Source organism: Symsagittifera roscoffensis, chromosome 4 (assembly GCF_963678635.1).
Source record: "Symsagittifera roscoffensis chromosome 4, txSymRosc1.1, whole genome shotgun sequence".
NCBI classification, from domain to species: Eukaryota; Metazoa; Xenacoelomorpha; order Acoela; family Convolutidae; genus Symsagittifera; species Symsagittifera roscoffensis.
In genome coordinates this window covers 63,905,716-63,926,404 of record NC_087065.1, presented here as the reverse complement: position 1 = coordinate 63,926,404, position 20,689 = coordinate 63,905,716, and the positions used below count along the sequence as shown (strand labels likewise).

The 20,689-nt window shown below is 35.3% G+C and overlaps 3 protein-coding genes across 10 annotated transcripts in view; all 3 read right to left on the bottom strand.

Moving 5' to 3' along the window:
• LOC134843924 (metalloendopeptidase OMA1, mitochondrial-like) overlaps positions 1-11,484 on the bottom strand; it is a 47,594-nt gene extending 36,110 nt beyond the window's left edge. For 3 of the 4 annotated variants that reach the window (XM_063860267.1, XM_063860268.1, XM_063860270.1), the window contains exons 1-2: positions 11,066-11,484; positions 9,005-9,058 (exon numbers count right to left, since the gene is read on the bottom strand). In XM_063860267.1, the coding sequence (XP_063716337.1) occupies positions 9,005-9,058; positions 11,066-11,458 (447 nt within the window). In that variant the 5' untranslated portion in view covers positions 11,459-11,484. The remainder of the gene's footprint in view (positions 1-9,004; positions 9,059-11,065) is intronic. The other variant, XM_063860269.1, reaches the window with a different exon arrangement.
• Positions 11,485-11,585: 101 nt separating this feature from the next.
• LOC134843653 (DNA repair protein complementing XP-C cells-like) lies at positions 11,586-14,630 on the bottom strand. Its single transcript, XM_063859848.1, has one exon. The coding sequence runs from the start codon at positions 14,624-14,626 to the stop codon at positions 11,702-11,704; it is 2,925 nt and encodes a 974-aa protein (XP_063715918.1). The 5' UTR covers positions 14,627-14,630; the 3' UTR covers positions 11,586-11,701.
• Positions 14,631-16,317: 1,687 nt separating this feature from the next.
• LOC134843654 (deoxyhypusine synthase-like) lies at positions 16,318-20,304 on the bottom strand. 5 transcript variants are annotated; one of them, XM_063859853.1, is made up of 6 exons: positions 19,946-20,304; positions 19,073-19,268; positions 18,470-18,611; positions 18,023-18,212; positions 17,281-17,397; positions 16,318-16,923 (listed from the first exon to the last, which is right to left on the bottom strand). In XM_063859853.1, the coding sequence occupies exons 2-6, from the start codon at positions 19,259-19,261 to the stop codon at positions 16,431-16,433; spliced, it is 1,131 nt and encodes a 376-aa protein (XP_063715923.1). In that variant the 5' UTR covers positions 19,262-19,268; positions 19,946-20,304; the 3' UTR covers positions 16,318-16,430. The 5 variants fall into 5 exon arrangements, with proteins under 5 accessions (XP_063715923.1, XP_063715921.1, XP_063715922.1 ...); XM_063859851.1 differs by having other exon boundaries at positions 19,073-19,324; positions 19,881-20,301; XM_063859852.1 differs by having other exon boundaries at positions 19,073-19,324; positions 19,898-20,301.
• Positions 20,305-20,689: the final 385 nt, after the last annotated feature.

Sequence of the window (20,689 nt, the reverse complement as noted above, 5' to 3'; positions counted from 1 at the left end):
CAAACTTGCTTGTCGACATTTTAAACGTAGCAGTAATTTGGAACTGAACTCAACTTTGCTATTTTGATGTATAATCCATTGTTAAAACTTTCTACAGTCCACGTACAAAAACAGCTGCTGCACCTTTGAATTGAACCAATACTTCTCTTTAAACCGAAAACAGCATTAAAGCCACACAGGTAAAGATTCAATTTTTTTTTCAAAATTAAAATTTAGTGATGCATCCCTTCACTATGTTCACTTAGAGACAGGCTGTCATACAAATCTTGGATTTTCTCGATCGGGTATTCCAGAAACTTTTTTTCACAACAAATCAAATAGTTCCTCACCAAAAGCTACAAAACCAGTTTCTAATTTCACTTTTCTTTTGCAGTCGAGCCATATATTCTATGTGATTTAGGTCAAGTGAGTGAGCTGGCCAGGTGGTCTGGTTTATGTTGTTTATCCAGAAATATCTAAGTCATTTCCTGGCTGTATGATTAGACGCATTTTCCTGATGAAAGACAATTTCATTGCCACAAAAAGAGTCAAATATATTGGGTAAGTAGGATTGTAGGGAATCGATATACTTATCTGCAACAACATTTGCACCTAAAGGACATAGTCATATTTCAAGAAATTTTGAAAAATGGTCAAAAAGAGGACGTTACTCTGCCCAAATTTCTAGAGAATTTAAGGGCTTTTTTCGCGATGTGGATGAGGCGTTAACTAATTTGTAAAAAAAAATTTAATTTTTTCTTTTTGCTATTTGGTTTCATAAATATTATATTTATCACTTATTCATAACTCATTGATGTGCTTTTCTTTTGTGTAATCTGTGGGGTACGCTCCTAGTGGGTTTGAAGAAAACCCTTTGCGTATCCTCACTTAACAATCCTGGGTAAACTGTTGACTCATTTATTATGTAATAAAAAATATTCTTTTTGTTTAATATAATAGTGTATCTGATTTTGTTAAGTGAAATTAATTCTTCTTCTTCTTCTAACGTTTCCAGACAATTTAAATACTTTTCTGGCTCCGTGAAAGGTAACAAACGCCCACACCATTAGAGCAAAAATTTTTGGATTTTTTGTAGCACACTGTTGATAGCAATAAGGTTGAGCTTTTGGACACCAAATACGTAATTTACTTTAATTATTTATCACAACCTGGCATTTCTGAGAAAATAAAATGTCTCCATTGAAAAATGTTCAAATTTAATCGAGTTCTGTACCAAACAATCTTCAGTTTCCCGTTTTTTGTTCCTAAAATTGCTGCAGATTTTTCTAAAAACTGGGCGAACATAGTTTGCGAGATACAATTTCTTATTGTTTTGTAGTGAACTTGATAATGAGTTCTTGCTGTAAGCATTTCATTAATATTTTGTAAAATTTCAGCTGGATTTTGGCGACAAAATTGCAATAATTTTCTAATTTCACGATCAGATTAAATTGATTTTCTCTTGTAACGCTGTTTTGCACTCGACAGTCTGTCTTTTGATTTCTTTCATTATTCTATGAATTGTAATCCTTGAGCAATTTAAAATACGAGCAACTTTTGTTACCTAGTAGTTCTGGCTCTTCAGTCTTAGAGCAATTTCTCTGAACTATTTTCATATTTTCCGCACTATTGTAAATGTCTTTATAATCGATTTGTACTATCTGTATTAATCTGTACTGATTAATCTGTACTGCTTGTAAAAAAAATCCACCTAGCCTTAAGCACAAATCTGTTACACTATATTTTACTACATGATTGCCCTGTAAGTTGTTTTAACTATGGTAACCATTTTTCAGTTTTTTCGAAGATCAATTGCGATATTTTTGGTCGGAACTGTCTTTGTTATTTGCAGGACAACAGATTAACCTTTTAAATACGATTTTTTCAACCTCTGTGTATCTAAGATCGATGCATAATTTTAGTTTAGGAGCAGAAACCACAAAATAATAGCTCGAAATAACTCGAAATATCAGTAAATTTTTCGGTAAAATCTCGGGCGATCCTCGAACTGGAAAAAAATATTCGGTTTCACTCTTATTTTAAATATTTTACTTTTTTTAAAATACTCGACTTCACTCTTTAAAATAGTTTTACCTTTCTTTGGAAAGGGAACTTTGTTGAAGGGAAATGCACTGCAGAAGAAGGAAAAAAAGCCTAATTCACAGATGGAATAATAGTTAAGCAACAATGAATTTTGGCTAAACAACAATGCATTTTGGCTATACATCTAATGGCTGAACATTATCACATTACAAATTGAATAAGAATTTGGTCTAAATTAGTTTCAAAAATAGTAAGTTGCTCTGTATTCATTTAAGTTCTCGATAAACCTATAAAATGGCAAGTTCTAAGAGCGACAACTTCGGCAGTAGTATTTAACGTAAAAAAAAACACAAAATATCAAAACCGAAAGCTCTCAAATTACTTTTGAAATAACAACTCACAGCCCGTCAAAAGATATCGAATTAGGCGCTAATGTCAATAACTTTAAGTCCCAATAGTTCATTGGCAGTTCTTGAACCACTGAAAACATGAATCGTCTGACTTGTGTTTGCTGTTTTCGCTTAGTATAAAATGACCAATTTTTTTTTCCAAATTTAGAGTCATGAGAAGCGAAAATAGGTCTCTGAGGGATGTCAATTCTTTAATTCAAATTTTCTACAGCAGAAATACATATTTTATCCAACTAAAGTTCCGCAAAATTATAATGGTGCAAATTTCAGCTGATGTTTAACGCTGATGAAAATGATTCGTTCTAGATTCAACGATATTTTTGAAAGGATGCTGATTGACCTTCAACTTTTTGTCAAATATGAAATCGATTGTATGTATAGTAGTAACGAGTGCTCTCTTCCAGCAAGATGGCTATTCATACAGGGGCGGATTTAGAGGAGGAAGGGGGAAGCGGACGCCCCCCCCCCTTCCCTCGTGAATTCGACCCCCTGCCGCCCCAAAGGGCACCCCTTTGTACTATTTTGAGAAGCCCTTTTTTGGCCTGTTGTTTTAAAAAATTTTTGGTGTTTTCAAAATTTTGCATGCGGCGCACAAATTTTGAACAAAACAGGGACTTTTTAGTGCTTTGAGAGAGCTCGAAAAATCAATTTGGTCGACCTAAAAAAAAGGTCCACAGCATTTTCGAAAAAATTAGGACAACAGATATAATTTCTGAAAATTTATCAACGACCACAAGTTTTGATTTCGAGTCGAATACTGAACTGAATTATTTATGGGAACCCACTGCTTTTTCCATGTCACTAGTTGTTCTTTCTAAACTAAATTGACACCAGGAACTTAAATAAATTAACACCAGGAACTGAACTAAAATGACACTTTCTGAACTAAAATGACACCAGGAAAAATGAGTTATTCTTGCTGATTTGATTTATTTTTGCTGAGCGAACGTAGGAGCTAAAGATGTTTTTTTTTGGAAATTGTCATATTGCACTTTTCAGCCAAAAGATACTCGTTGAGTTCAAAAGAGTCATTCAATTCAACGGTTTATTTTCTTGACTAGAAGTCAGAGCCAGAAAAGTCATTTTTTGTCGAGTTTATGTTGCATTGCACGTCGAGCCTTTAGTAATTTCAATGCATGAGAAAAATAAAAAAGAGCTAACACCTTTTTTTTTCTTGGTGAAGTAAGAATCAAAGCAGTAATATGAAACGAAATTTCCCATTTAAAAAAGAAGTTGATTTTGTCGCCATCTCAAAAGTTCAAAAGAGTCATTCAATTCAACGGTTTATTTTCTTGACTAGAAGTCAGAGCCAGAAAAGTCATTTTTTGTCGAGTTTATGTTGCATTGCACGTCGAGCCTTTAGTAATTTCAATGCATGAGAAAAATAAAAAAAGAGCTAACACCTTTTTTTTTTCTTGGTGAAGTAAGAATCAAAGCAGTAATATGAAACGAAATTTCCCATTTAAAAAAGAAGTTGATTTTGTCGCCATCTCAAAAGTTCAAAAGAGTTGAGTTCAAAAGAGTCATTCAATTCAACGGTTTATTTTCTTGACTAGAAGTCAGAGCCAGAAAAGTCATTTTTTGTCGAGTTTATGTTGCATTGCACGTCGAGCCTTTAGTAATTTCAATGCATGAGAAAAATAAAAAAAGAGCTAACACCTTTTTTTCTTGGTGAAGTAAGAATCAAAGCAGTAATATGAAACGAAATTTCCCATTTAAAAAAGAAGTTGATTTTGTCGCCATCTCAAAAGTTCAAAAGAGTTGAGTTCAAAAGAGTCATTCAATTCAACGGTTTATTTTCTTGACTAGAAGTCAGAGCCAGAAAAGTCATTTTTTGTCGAGTTTATGTTGCATTGCACGTCGAGCCTTTAGTAATTTCAATGCATGAGAAAAATAAAAAAAGAGCTAACACCTTTTTTTTCTTGGTGAAGTAAGAATCAAAGCAGTAATATGAAACGAAATTTCCCATTTAAAAAAGAAGTTGATTTTGTCGCCATCTCAAAAGTTCAAAAGAGTTGAGTTCAAAAGAGTCATTCAATTCAACGGTTTATTTTCTTGACTAGAAGTCAGAGCCAGAAAAGTCATTTTTTGTCGAGTTTATGTTGCATTGCACGTCGAGCCTTTAGTAATTTCAATGCATGAGAAAAATAAAAAAAGAGCTAACACCTTTTTTTTCTTGGTGAAGTGAGAATCAAAGCAGTAATATGAAACGAAATTTCCCATTTAAAAAAGAAGTTGATTTTGTCGCCATCTACTTCGGAAATCAAATGGACAAAAAGGTTTCAGGCTCCGTTGAACTTTGAATTTTTGAGCAAGGCATTAAAAACCAGAGTCGCTGCTACCTGCAATCTAGGTGAGCTTGTGTGAAAAACTACTAGACATTGGTCGCTAAAATATGTATCGGGAATATCGTAGGCCGAAGAATTTTGGTTGTTGAAAACTAAATCTATTTTTTCCGCCCCTGCAATGAGTCGCTGAACTGATTCAACCCAATTTCGAAAACATGGAAAGAAATAGCTAATAAACCGAGTTCGTTGCTGATGATAACCCTAGTTTATTATAGGTTTAATTAAATTGCCCATTAGAAATATGTTAAAGACAAGAAAAAATGCAAACTCGTGAAACAAAAGCGGATAACCGTTTTAAAAATTACATAATGTTGAAACATCTACTGGCACTAACACGTGGCTAATAATCAAAATTTAAAAAGACAAGAATAATTACCACTAAGAACACACACTGAAAAATTGAGTGTTCGAGAATCGAAAGATTGTAAGAGAACCTGAATTCATCGAAATAAGTTGCAATAACGGGTTCACCGTCTTTGCCATAACTTCAGTCACTTCTACAGAAGACTCATGTTTGCGCCATTAAAGATTTCTGGGCTCTTGATTTTATCGGATAACCAAGTTTCGGAAAAAAACGAGGCCAATAACAGAATTAGTAAAGATTATCTTTTGCCCATAGTACGCAGAGACTGATAGTTAATTGGTATCGAACTCAATTTCACAAAGCAATAGCTGTTTTCAGTTGTCAATAGAATGCCCTAACTGAAAAGTCCACTTTTTTATGCTGAAATATTTTCTTTCTTTTCCTTCTTTCGTTCATTTTATAACTTGCGGAAAGGATTTTCTTTTCAATTTCAAATTCCGCTTGAGACAGAAGTTCTTTCATAAACATGGATCTTAAAACGAAAAATTCTATGGTTTTTGAAATCGTTTTCTTTTCATTCTTTTTATGTTTGGTTTACATAGATGACATTTTTGCTCTGAGGAACACATCGGGCTCAATGCAGTTGTCTAAAATCCACAGACAGTTTTAAAGTTTCCCGAGATAAATCACATCGTGACTTGATAGATTTTTGCATATTACAAGGGAACCACCTGGAACAATTTTCACAGCATATGGCAGAATCGTCATCTTTTGACATTTATTGCATTTAGCAAACTTGATGAACCTATTTGAGATGAAATAGTTGCAGCTTTTAATTTTGAGCTACATAGAGAATAGAAAAATAGACGGAGTTTAAGCTCTAACAAGCTTACGGAAAAAGTAAAAAAGAGCCAACAGACAGTTGCAAAAAAAATAAAAAACTCAAGTAAATAGAAAAACATAGCCAACTGAAACTTGGAGAGTAATGAACGCAATAATACAGAAAAAAAACACTGACTTTGTTGAAAAAATTTCAACTTTCAAATTTCAAAGAAAAAATTTGATGCCTTTCAGCTCTTTGAATTTCTGGAACACTTTATGATTGCCACTTGTCTGATAAAAAGACCCAAGTTGAGAAAAAATGATCAATAGGTAAACTTTTTATTCCACTGCAAATCTACAAAAATAATTCCACTTTCGAAACTAGAAATCGTTCACGTTTTTTCGCGCCATCTCCACGTTCGTATTTGTAGAGTGCTATTCACGTAACTTTCAGCAGATGAATTTCCAGTGAACTCAACAAGTCCATATGTACCTAGTGCACTTCTAAATGCATTAATATGTACACAGAGGCGAAGCTGAGCTTCTCACCACTTGCGATACAAATTTGATTTAAATCAAACAGAAAAATTTGAAAAAAAATCAAACAATAGTTTTTGTCAATAAAAAATGTCAAGGAAACTGCAGTCTCAAGCAGTTGTGTCACCTCTACGCCAGATGCTTGATTGAATTTGAATTTATAATTACCATGTGGTACCAAAGCCGAAAATACCTGAGCAAAAACTTTTCATGCAGAAAAAAACTCTGAACAAATTAAAAAAAAAATTCTGTCCTTCCCCTCAGACAACACGCACGCATGCAAACTTTTTTCGATCCAGGAACGGCGCAATAAGTGGCTACTAGGTCGATATAAGTTAAGCCGAAACTTATTAACCCGATAAAAAAGACAAAAATGAAAACAAAAATTGACAAATCGAGTTGGTAAAATTACAACTAGTATTAGAAACAAACTTCGATTCTACCGGATTTTAAAAAAAATTAAAACACTTAAAGCAACTACGGAGAAATTTGTTTACAGCAAAAAAAAACGATTCTTAGATCTGGCAACTAAGCCGACAAAACATAAGCAGACAAATTATAGGCCGAATTTTTTCCAACCGGAATATTTACCATTTGAAAAACAGGTCCTAGTCAGATTAGAAACCAAGACCTTTACCGTCCTAGGCGTATTCGTTACCTCCAGGCTAAGTGTGCAGGAGACACTAAGAAACTTGAATTCATTATGAACCAAGGTACCACAAGTTCAGAAGAGTCCTGTGGACTAAGTTGTTTACGGGGGGAAAAGTCTAGGACCCGATTGCAATACCCCTGCTTATCGCAAGGGTAATGAATGCACATCTGTAATTATTAGAACATTATAGGAATTTTCCTGAAAAAAAAAACAAAAAAAATACCAAAACCTATATACGAGTCTTCACTACGTTCATTTCTCTTAAAAAACCACTAACTCATTCGTTGGAAAAAAATGGTAACTTACAAATTTCGAAAAAAAAGATGGCCTTAAAGCTCCTTGAACTTCTAGAACAATTTCAGATTGACAGTTTTTGATAACATTAGATCAATTTGAGAAAACTGGATCAATAGAAAAATTTTTCATTTTGCGTGGAAATTTCAGTTTCGAAACTAGAAGTTGAACATGTTTTTCCTGACCTGTACACTTTTGCAGTTGGATAGTAGAGCTTGCTTTCCTTTAAAAAAAAACGAAATGAAATGAACTTAAAAAGAAATCGAGATGAACTGAACTTAAAAAGAAATCAAAAGTCAAACTGCGATAAAGTAAATTTGAGCCGGAACAAAATTATGAATTTTCCTGAAAAAAAAATCAGGACCTATCCCGAGAGTTTTGCAGCTAGTTTCAATTGGTGAGTTGTATCGGTATCATCATCATCATGCAGCCCGATCTGTAAAATTTCTTCGTAAACAAGGGCTACCCAGTACTAATTGAGATTTGAAATTATTTAGAAATCTCTTTATCTACGATTGGCACAGCGTTTCGATTTAAGAGACACCAAAGTATGATTACCAAAGTATCATCCAACTACTAATACTTTTTTCCTCAAACTCAAGCCCTTTCGCAAATTACCCACATCAAAACAAAAAATGAGAAAGTCAAACTTTTGATTTTTTTCCAATATTTTTTCAGAAAGTAAAAGTGCACAGCAACAATGACCTCCGCACCATTTCATTTAAAAAAAAAACAAAATATAGTTGGTTACATATATTGAAAAATTTAAAACCGTAAATCTTCCCATTCTCAAAAAATCATAAAAAACATAGAAAAGGGTAGGATTACTCAATTGATCCAGAGAGAAAAAACTTCGATAAATGTTAGAATTAGAAAACATTTCAAATTTGTTCCACGTATTACCCAGAATTTGTAACCTGGGTTCAGAGCTGCACAGAATATCGATTAAAAATCTTCAATCATGAGCTTTTGGACAATTTTATTCTAGGAAATTATCAACTGGTTAAACTTATTTTTGAGTAGTAGTATTCAAAAGAAATTTTGCTGTCAAGGGTAGGTATACTGCTGAAATTTCCCTTTTTTTGGTTACACTTTTTTTTCACTAAATCATTCTTATTGATTAACTATCGATTTTACAAACCAACAGAAGTCATAGCAGGATCAGAGGCGCCTGAAAACGGGCTGCAAAGTTCCGCGGCTTTCTCGCAATGGGATTTCATTTGGTTGTAAGCGTAGTAAATTTTACAGTGAATGGAATCTACATTACAAACAATTTATTATTATTAATATAGTCGCAAAAAAATTGTGGTGATATGTTACAATAGGTGGTAATTTTGAGTCTAGAGCAGGTATTAATTTGAGAACTATAATGCAAAAAATAGTCATTTCATTTTCAATCACTTGTACTAAGACTAAGATAATTTTTGTAAATACATTACTCTGCCAAATGAGATGCTATTCAAAAATTCAAATTTCACACCTTTTGCTTAGAAAAATGGCTTTGAAATAATTTTTAAATAATGTGCGAAGTATAACAAAAAGCGATTCAGCTATTGAAATTGAACCTACCACCTATTGTTTTATAGCACCAAAATTGTTTATGCTGCTGACTTACACGGTGAATCTGTGACTTGGCTGACAGAACTTTGCCTTCATATTGATCCAAAATCTAAAACATCGAAAGAATTCAATTAGGGAAAAATGGATGTTAGGCAATACAAATTTGGAAGTCGATGACGGTCGTGTCAATCAGCCTCACACAAATACACATTTGTGTGAGGCTGATTGACACGACCGTGAGGCTGCTTCGCACCACTTACGATACAAAAATGAATGACTATAATTACCAGCAAATCAAAAGACAAACCAAAAATTGAAAAAATAATCTTCAAAAAAATCGTTTTTTTGTTAAGAAAAATTACGAAAAGGACAAAAACTTCCTGGAACAAAACTACCTGTACCATTAGAAACATTCTTCGAAACCTATTCCGACCGACAGAAATTAGAAGACACGAAAGTCTAAAATATTCAAAAAATTTTCTGTTTCCACTAAAAAACAAGTCCCGACAGGAATCGGACTTCATTGCTATGGCATCTCAAACATGAGTGTTACCACTGCCTCAAATGCACAGAACACTCCTTGATTTTGTAAACGAAACAACTTCCGAAACTTTTTTGTGAATAGCATAAAAAAATCAAAAAATAGCAAAAAAATAGGCAAAATTTCGTGGAACTCAATTGATTGCCCAAAACCGGAAAACACGAAAAAACAGGTCCTGGCCGGATTTGAACCCATTACCTTTCTCTTTTCGGCAGGTACGTTAACTCTATAACGTCTGAATTTTGATTTAATATGAACCAAAGGTAGAAAGATTCAAGTGATTCTGTTAAAAACTAGTTATTAGCCCGAAAAAAATCTATATTCCGTTTTGATAACACTTGCTAATTGCAAACGTAAACAAAAAAAGGCGTATCTTTGAACAATTTTTTTTAAATGAATGAGTCCGGAAACATATTATTCTTATCTGCAAGCGAAAAAAAAACGTGAAAAACAAAAAATGTGCAAAAACTACTGAGCTATTTTATTTGCATCAAAAAATAGAACCGATCGATCAACCAAAAACAAAAGATTGAACCAATTCGGTTACTTGAACTAAAAAAAATGTGAAAACTTTTTCATGTTGATGTTTTTTAAGAGTCTGAAAGGTAAAGTTACAGTTTTTAAAAAAAAAAACATCGAAAAAAAAACATTCGGAAAATAAGCCGACGAAATTAAAGTCGACCTCTTCCAGCGCTGAAATTCTACCGAAAATTTTCGGCACAGAAAAAAAATACTCTCGAAACATTAACAAGAACCTAAAGCCCATAGCTTAAATGCAACTACTACACTAACTTTGGTGCTATTGAAATGAATAAAAATTTTGCCCATTCTGTGAACAAAGTTGTTTACGGGAAAAGTCTAGTACCCGGTTATCAATATTGTTACCTAACGCATCTCTCATGGAACGATGTCGTTATTAGTAGTATTAGGTACCGAGACGCTACGTTGCACCTCGCATACGAACAAAACACGACTGTTCGTATCTGGAGGACACCCTGAATTTTCCGACTCTCCATTAGCGTTTCTGGAGTAGTGTTCAAAACAAAAAGTAAATGGCGACAACAAATTATCAAAAAATGATGACTTTTTCTGAAACATGCCTCATTTCAGTTTTGAAGGTTTTCTAAGCTGGATTAACTCGGCATTTACGCAATAGTGCTGGATTTCTCGCCTGTTGTTCCAAATTGACAAAGAATACCGCCAAAAATGGCTAGTTAAATTTCGAAAATGGTCTGCAGAAAAACCACCCCGAGCACAAATATTCTGTCACTTTCTTTGAGAGCCGGAAAAATTACAACAGATAACACTAGAAGAAACCAAGTCTTCGTATGCTATCACAACTCAAAAGATATCGTTTTTCTCTTTTCGCTGTTTTCCGGTCGAAACAAAAACAGTATAAAACTCCGGCCATTAAAAAAGAAAAAAAATAGGGTCGATTTTCCTGACAAAATACGCGCTGCAAACCGGTTTCCAACCTCTTTTTTCAACCTTGATCTGATCAACAAGAATTTTTAACAGACATGTGTATCTAAAATGATATTTCTTTTGTATTGAATTCTACTCATTTAATCTTACAGCTTTCTCTGTGAGGTCGGCAATTTCGCGCATCTGTTTTTCTCCAACTGTTACAGACCGCTTCCTTCCCGTGAACAAAACTCTGTCTCTGTGCTTCAAATACGACACTGACATTCCACACACTAATGCACCGCTCAAGATCCCGAAAAACTTCAATAGCGATTTCTTCTTCTGTTTTTGTTCCAACTCGGGAAGTTTAGATAGTTTTTTCCTCATAGACCTGCCTAGTAGAGCCGCACTAATCCGGCCACCGAAGCTAAGAGCTGAATAGATTATTGGGTGGAAATGTCTAGTTTGTTGTACTCCAATGGGTTCATGTAACACATGGGAGGACTTAATTTGAAATGATGGCTTCCGCTGGCGACATGTTACTCGCGCAAATAGGGTAATCATGCCTCTTTATGTTGTATCTATATGATTAATCTGAAATAATCTGCAGCTCTTCAAAATTCGAAAAACCGTAAAAATTCTAGGAGACATTTCAGTAAATTGAAGCGAAAATACAAACAAAACCATGCAGAATTAAACTGAAATCAGCATCATTATACCCTATTGCACTCAAATTGCGAAATAATAATAAAAAAGACTCACAGGTTATCAAAAAAAAATCAAATTTCAATACTGAAGTTGATCAAATTATAGTTCCTCGAAATCATCAGGGTTGTTAGCAGCCGAGGCAGCATTCGCCGCTTTGTCTTTCGCTTCTGAATACTCGTACTTCCGTCTGATTATCTCTTTAATCCTCAGCGCCTTCACGACTTTTTTCCAATTGCCTATTGCCCTTGTTTCTCTCACTTTCGCTTCTGCCGCACGTCTTTTCTCCTGCCAAAATTCTCGAAGCAGGTCCTCGTTTTCCGCACACACAACGAATCCCTCCAGAACTGGCCTCGCGTGAAAGCCACTGAAGTCCCAGCCTCGCATGGCCGGAACACAGTCCACATCCAGTTCTTTCGCCACCTTATCAAGTCCTGGCAGGTCTAAATAGACAGATCCTGGTGGCAACATGTGCATTTTGAACAGATTCACGTTATTGTACTCATTACGTGGGATTCGTCCATCGACTACAGGAGGCGACTTGTATAGTTCAACTTGCCAATCGCCGAACAGTCCGACCATTGGAACCTCTTGGCCTTCTAGTTTCCGCAACTTGAACTTCGATATCAAGGGACGCACATATTTAACCGCCTCCTCCCCTTCTTTTATACTCATTCCTTCCTTCATCCACGTTTGCTCTGTGTGACAAATTTTGACACATTTCCTAGAAAACACCGGCTCGTTGCGAACGTAGCCAAGTACTGGCGCTGTTTTCGGGTGCAGCACTTCAAATTTCAGCAGATGGCGCTCCAACACGTACAAGGGGTGGTCTTTTAATTCCGCGACTGTGCCTGGAATCGGCATGTTTGCCATTTGGTCTTGGATTTGAATGTCTTCTTTCGCATCAGCAGTTTTTTCCAGGGGCGCAAATAACTTGCATAATGAGCTATACCATGTTTTGCCTTGGTGTTTATCAATCCAGTCTAAACGGGTTTTTTGGTTGACTGATCCCCATCTTAACGCATATCGTTTCGTAACATCTTTCATACGATTTTGGTTATCGAAACTGAACACATAAGAAACTGGCTTCTGGGCTTGTTTTTCTAATACATATGGTTTATTGTAGATTTTATCAACAGGTGAGACAGGGATCCAACATTGCTCTTTAGCGAGATACACTTCGCACCAAAGATTGATTCCGAAATCTTGTGAATCAATTTCGGATTCCTCGGCTTCATCAGAAGCTTTTTTAACCTTCGAAGTTTCCTCTTTTTTATTTGATTTCGGCTTCATCTTTCCAGTCTTTGCAAAATTTTTGTCGACTTTCACATTTTCTTCTTTGAAATAAGACGATGTGGTTTCGTTACATTTATTTAAATCACTACTTATCAAGCTGTTTCTGTCGGTGTAGTTTTCAGTCTGCATCAAGAGTGCCCTCATATTTTCGATGTCATCTGGATTAATTTCCGGGGAGTTTTCAGGTTCACTTGCTGATTCCATTTCACTGTCATCCTCGTTTGATTCTTTCTGACCGGATTCAGTTTTTGTTTTTTCAGACTTTTCCTTTAATTCGACGCATTTTGTTTCTTGAAGTTTCTTTTCCTTCTCGATTTGATCGCGAGCAGCTAAAATTTGATTAGTAACTTTCCTTTCACATTCGGTCAAGTCACCTTTCGACTTAACGGCCGGCGGTTTTTGACAGTTCCAAGTTAACCTGCACTGGAACCCCAAACTTCTTAGAGCACAAACAAAGATCATAACAAATTCTGCATAATAATTGCAATTTCTAGTTTCAACGTTTGCTGACATGCTTTCAATTGTCACCCGATTTTTCCCAAACAAATTTTCTTTAATTTTAAATACTTTTCCAAACCAAGAATCAAATAATTTCAATGATTCGACATTCCAAGATTTCAACGGCTTCGATTGATGTTCTTTTGGGATTAAGCTAAATACTAACGATTGCAACAGAGGCGAATTACAAATTTCATTTCTGTACCGGCCTGCCGCACAGAAACACATCAAATAGGCCTTCAGCACTCCGATTTGTTGCAGTTTTCTGTTTTTCCGATAAACTTGACCTACATAACTCCTGAAGGCCTCATCTTTGTCTTTCTCGATTACAACTGTGACATCCTGTGAACTTTTCATCTGGGCCAATCTGTTGATAACTTCATTTTTGTTCACACCTTCGATCTCCTCCCACTCTTCTTCAGAATTCGAATCTTCACCAGACAAATTTCCGCTCTTCTTCGATTTCTTTTTACCGGTAGTGGCTTTTACTTTAGTCTTCGCCTGGTCTGATTTAGATAACTCCCTCTTTTTATTTTCAACTGGATCTTTTTTCGAGATTTTATAGGATTTTTTCTTCTTTTTCTTAGGAGCATCCGTTCCACTGTCCCAGGTTGATTCATTTATTGAATCCAGATCATCCATTTTCATCATTTTTTCATCTTCGTCGTCTGCATCAGAAAAATACTCAGATTTTGTTGCTTTCGCTTCTAATTTTGCTGACTTTTCCAAGCATTTCACAGCGTTTATCTTACTTTTTCGTGACAACCTCCCATTTTCAGTTTTTTGGTTTTCTGACGCATTAGATCTGTTTTTTCTATTTTGGGTTTCATTCTGATCATCATTTAACATTGGTTCAGATTTCACCTCTAATTTAGAAACTTTTGGAGATTTCCGCTTCCGCCCAACTTTTGCGTCATCTTTACCTTTACTAGAAATTAGATCTAATTTTGACGACACGCGACCTAAAGGTTCATCATCGGAACAAGGTTCAGCTTTCGGCTCAACAGTTTTTGCAGCTTCATGCACTTCCGTGTCGTCTTCAATACCAGCTCTAGTTGATCGTGTTTTACGTTTACCTTTGGAGCTCATTTTTGAATCACATGAAATGGACAGTTTTCTTTTCAGAGGGTCTCTTGTTAAATTGTTTGTTATTTCCTTCAAAATCGGAGACTGTCTCGCGTTCTCATTTTTGATTGAATCAACTTCAGCATCATTCTTTGATCTGGTACGCATCAGAAATCTAAAATTATGTTGAAAAAAAAATAACAGGAAATACTAAACTCCCGCTACAAAAAAAAATGTTTTTTTTTTCAACCATTGTACTTTGCGTAATGAAAGTTTCTCAACCTGCCGATGATGCACCTAAAGATATCAAAACAAAATATTAATAATAATAATAAAAACAAATTACACAAAATGGGAGCAGTTTAAATTTGCAGAGCGAGTTTCAATTATAAGGAGATTTGTCAGAAGATAATCCATGCGTTGGAACATAAGGTGACAAAAATATATTGATATTACATACATACAAAAAACAAGATCAGGCCGGGATTCAAACTTCAGACCTTAAAATCCAAAAGCACGTGTATAACCACTAGACAATATGAATCTAGACCACTAGATTCCATAATAAAGCCCTATTTCTTACAGATTTGTTTACGGGGAAAAAGGTCAAAATCCCGATTAAACATCACACTCCTGCAGGTGAAACAAATTACAGGAAAAATTGCAGGGGCGGATTTAGGGAAGGGGGGGCGGACGCCCCCCCCCCCTCAGGGATTCGAGACCCCCTGCCGACCCAATGGGTCCCCCCTTTGTACTATTTTGAAATATCCATTTTTGGTGACGGACCCTAAAATTTTTCTAAAGGCGCCAATACATACTAATTTTGAGGGGGAGCGCGCGCCGAAAAAACGCGATTTTTTGGTCAAAATTTTCCAAAAAGTGCCTATAAAAACGCCTTGTTTGGACTGTTTTTTAAAATTTTGCCTGCGGCGCAGAACATTTTGCCCAAACAGGTACTAAACCGTGCTTAGGGAGAGCTCAAAAAATCAATTTGGTCGACCTAAAAAAAAGGTCGACAAAATTATCGCCCCCCCCCCCCTCGAGAAAATCCTAGATCCGCCCCTGAAAAATCGTATTAACTTTCTGTTTGAGTACAGTTTATTTATATCCGCAAAAATTATGCTGTGAAAAATATACTGACGAAAAAAAAACAGCCAGCAGACAGAAAGTCAACGAACGCGAGGAAACAGAAAAAAAATACAAACCTGTGAATTTGTGAGTTAAAAATAGATGGCCTTAAAGCCCTTTGAACTTGAAAAAAATTTGATGAGCACTTTTTTGATAAAATGAACTCAATTTGAGAAAAATGGATCATTATACGAAATTGTTATTCCGCTGAGAATTCTGAAAAATAAAAGTCACTTTCAAAATTAGCGAATAACGTTTTGCTTGGCCTTTTCACTTTTGCTGTCCGATAATGGAGTTTGTCTTCCTTTTGAACGGAGCAAAGCAAATGAACTGAAGTTAAAAATAAATCAAAAGTAACACCGCAAAAAATCAAAAAGGAGCCTAGACAACCTTAAGACATTTTCCTGAAGAAAAACTTTAAAAAATCATCACATTTTTCAGTCTAAACTACGCACATCATTTCGTAACAAGCAGACAAAAAGGAGACCAACAATTAAGTTACAAATACAAGTTCCAGAACTCTTTTCAAGATCAAGAGTCCGCTGTAATAGCAACCAGTAGTTTAATCCCATTTTTCCAGAAATTGAGTATCTATTTAATAATGTTCACGTTTACTATTACCAATGATTCAGTAATTCTGGTGAACAAAATTATACCTGAAAAAAGTCAATGTTCCGATTGAATAAAGCTAACTTATCACAAGCGTTATCAACTCAGAGCAATTTAATACGTTTGGCTTGATACGTTAATTCAGATGAAAAAAATTTGTATGAATCAATGGTGTTGAGTTTTACTAGACATTCCATGTAAAACCAGATATATCATAAAATTAACTCGAAGAGTTTTACAAAATCTTATCGAACTCAGATTGATACTTGAAGAATGTCTGAGATACCAAGAGTGGCAACACTAGTGAGGCTTCTGAGAACACTTTTACCGGCTTCGCATTCACGTGAATTTTCCCCCATGACTTGCCTTCATCCGGTCTAGCTCCCGAGTCGCATCCGTCGAACTCCTGCGCAGTATTCACGAACACCGCATAGTCGCCACCGTGACGCATCGCGTTTGCATTTAGAATGTGATGTTTGGACACTCCTCCGCCGAGAAGAAAAAAGGCAGTAGACTTGGACTTGACAACAATATTCATAATTTTGCGAACGTCTTCAACAATATCAATTGACAGCGTGCGTCCGTCGTGTTTGTAGGCGTGGAAAAAGAGCAGATCCCCGATTCCTCCGTCTGTAAGCGCGGGACAGAGAACAGGGATGTTGTTTTTGTACGCCCAGTAGTAGACTGACTCTTCGTTGTTGATTTCTTTTCCTAGTCGTCGGATAAACCTTCAAATAACATTTATGCGCTAAAGTGACAAATAGATGTTAGGCATACTGTTATGCACCTCAAATCAAATCGCCCAATTCAAAATTTCGCGGTGGCAAAAAACAAAAAAAAAGGTAACTGGCGACTTTATTTCTGAAGAGTTCCTAATTATCAGAGCTGAGTTCTTTATTGAGTAACTACCAGAATCAGTTTTAAAGGCTCATAAATTCGAATTATTTATTCAGAAATCCAATTGGTTCCAAACAAAATAAATACTCCATCCAGTGCGTGAAAACAATTTTTGTATGTACGGTATGGTATCTAAGTTATATATTGTTTGAAAACAGATTGAAATGATTTGATAGTTGAATGAGTACCTCGACGGGGTCCAATGGTATCCGGCATCCTGCTCCTCCAGCATCTTGTCCACGATTGGTACTACCCAGTCTTCGAAGAGGGCGTAGTGCTTCAGAGACAGCAGAATATTTCCGTTCCTAATAATATGAGAAAAATTCAAGAAGAAAAATTGAAGCGGACCATAAGACTTTCATCAATTAACAAAGAAGAAAAGTTTAATAAGATAGTTCTTTATGACTGCAATTAAAAATTTGAATTAGAATACAAGTTTTTCTTTACAACTACTGATTAGCTCAAATTTTTAATTGAAGTAATGCAAAATCTGTAATAAATGACTTTGAAAGCGAGTGCTAGCATTGCAAACATTGCTAGTAGACAGTTGGAAAAAGGTGAATGAATTCGAGGAAACAGAATAAACGCGACTATTTTTTTAAATTCTCAAGTCTCAGAACAAATTATATCACTTAAGAGCTCTTCAAAATTCCAGAAGCTTCAATATTTGCATTTCTGTACTGAGAAAGCTTAAGTTGCTGTCCTTGTTTTGATTGAATTTGAAAAGCGATCTTCAAAATGAATCAGTTGTCAAACTTCCCTTCAAAAAAATTCAAAACCTCTCAAAAAAAGGAACAAAAACTTTGAAAAATCTATTATACAACCTAAATAACTGAAAAGTTACTTTAGTTTGTTTACGCTTCAAAAGTAGCTACTTCACTCCAAAAAATTTGCGCCGACTAAAACAAATCTACTTGAACTTATACACACCTGTTTATTCTCTGCCTGAAGAGATCTTCCCCGTCCAGGTCGAATGAGCCGATGGTGGTTGGGATCAAGCACTTGATGAAGTCCTCTTCGATACCCCCAGCAGTGCTCACTATACAGTCCACCATCTTGTGCTGCACCAGGTACCTGATGATCTCCCGGGTGCCTGCTGTCATCAAGTTGGACGTGTAGCCTAAACAATCCAGCTATGTCATGAATTGCAGAAAACCGTTCTTAAATAATTATTTCTTCAATTTTTGGCAGACCATTTACAACGAAGATTAAAAAAACTTACAATTTTAAAATTTTCTTTTTTATACAAAAACGTGCTTTTTTGAGTCATTACAGTCTAATAAATCTCACTCCAGAAAAAAAAAGAAATATAAAAAAAACAATTGAATTCAAACTTTTAATAAATGCATTATGAAAGTTGAACTTGAATGAACTGACTCATGAAGATGGTACAGGGCGTGGGTTTCCAGTCCACATCGGGCATCTCCTGTTTCTTACTCTCCTCCTCCGTCAAGTGTCCCTTCAACTTCGCCTCAATCATCCTCTTCAGTTCCACCACAGCTTTGCCAAACATCGTCGCCTGCGAGAATGCGGAGTTTGAATAGTGTTCTCACACTTCTTTTAAATTGGTGAGTGAAATTGTCATGAAACATTTATGCGGAAAAACTTTTTCGAGACCAATCTTTACAAAACATTTAGCGACAAGAGATCTTAACAGCTTAGAAAAAGAAATCATGGTCTCATTGAGTTTTTGATCCAAAGAAAAGCAAAAGTTTGCGGGCTATATTAAAAAAAAGTCATTTAAACTTGAGCAATTATCAAACTTTCAGCTGGAAGGCGATCTTCGTTATTTATATAACGTTATTTACAGCTGAAAAAAAATGACGCATTTGATAACAATTCTCATTCGTCTGCTATTTATTACCAGAAACTTTGTTTAACCTTCGGTTTTTTTTTGATACTTACTATCTGCAGTTGAGATATAATATCTCCACTTCTCCATTAGAAAAGTTATCAATGAAGAATTACGAAAACACCGACCTGAAGTCCAGTCGCGAGAGATGCCTCCGACAACATCTGGTCGAAATCAACGGTGTTTCCACACTTGGCAAAATCAAATCCGGATACTCTAGTGTTAAACTGATCCGGATATTTGACCTCTGTGTAACCTACTTGAGCTGCGAGGTCAGGAGGTAACTTCCCATCAAAACTGTCGCGATGCTCTTCCATGTTGAAGCTAATTTTTTAAATGGCAGATGTCCGACAAAAAACCGGTTTTTAGTATTTGCGTACCTATAGTGATACAGTTGCGGACTTAGATCCCTTCTAGAATCGAACTCGTTTGCCAACCCAAGCATCACTTTTGGTATAAATTTAGGAAATTTATTTGACTGTAGGCTACTTTGGGTGATATGTTACAATAGATGGTAGGTTCAATTTCAATAGCTGGATCGCTTTTTGCTATACTTCGCACACTATTTATAATTTATTTCAAAAGCCGAATTTTTTGGCAAAAGAAGTGTAAAATTTTGAATTGCATTTCATTTGGCAGAGCAATGTATTCACAAAAAAAATCTCAGTAGTAGAACAATTGATTGAAATTGAGATGATTATATTATGCATTATAGTTCTCAAATTTAATACATGCACTATACTCAAAATTACCACCTATTGTAACGTATCACCCAACTTTGATTTCAACAAAAAATATGTACTTTGCCAAACTTCTAAAAATGATGCCTTATAAGGCGAAAATTTTTCAAAATTTTTTCACTTTGAGATCTCAAAAAATTATTGTTGCCGGCTTGAAATGGTAAGAAAAAAAAATGAAATGAGGTGAAAATCTGGCTCTAAATCCGCGCCCGCAATATTCGATATATGTATGTGTTTTTTCAGTATGAGAATATTACAAACTGGAGTTTAAATCGTTATCTGCACAAGTTGATGCGCAATTGCTGTCAGATCATTAAACTGAGCTAAATACAAGATGGCGATAGTGGAAGATTCAAACACTAAACTGATCGCTAGTTGATTTAAGATACTGGTTAAAACAGCAGATGTAACGCAATCAAGCAAATTACTTCAAGCTCACCTTCATTATTAATCAACATCGGAGTATCTATCTTTAAAGCACAACGCTCCATTAATAACGCTGTTCATTCAAAACAGTCATTCCCAGAGGCGAATTCAAACAGAAACATAACCAAATCGAAAAAAAAAACGCAAAATTATCGTCCATCAAATTTAAAAACAAAGAAGATGCAAGAGCTTCATCTCACTTGCTATAAAAAATGAATGGTAAACAAAACATAGCCAACAGATGGTTCAAAAACTGTAAAAGAACTAGGAAGCCGATAAAAAGTTGAAGAAGCCGAAATTCTTTATTTTGAAGAAAAAATACATCACGTTGAATCTATTTGAATTGTTCAGGTTCGGCGATTTTTTTTTTTAGCTTATCCCATGTAGAAACAACAGGACTAAAAGGGAATTTATATTCCACTGAGAATTCAGAAAAGGAAAGTCCATTTTTGCAATTAGAAATCATTCACGGTTTTCGAGATTTTCACAATTTAGCTGTTCGATAGAGGCATTAGCCTTCCTTTAACAAACGGAAATGAAGTGAACTTAAAAAGAAATCAAAAGCCAAAGCACAAAAAA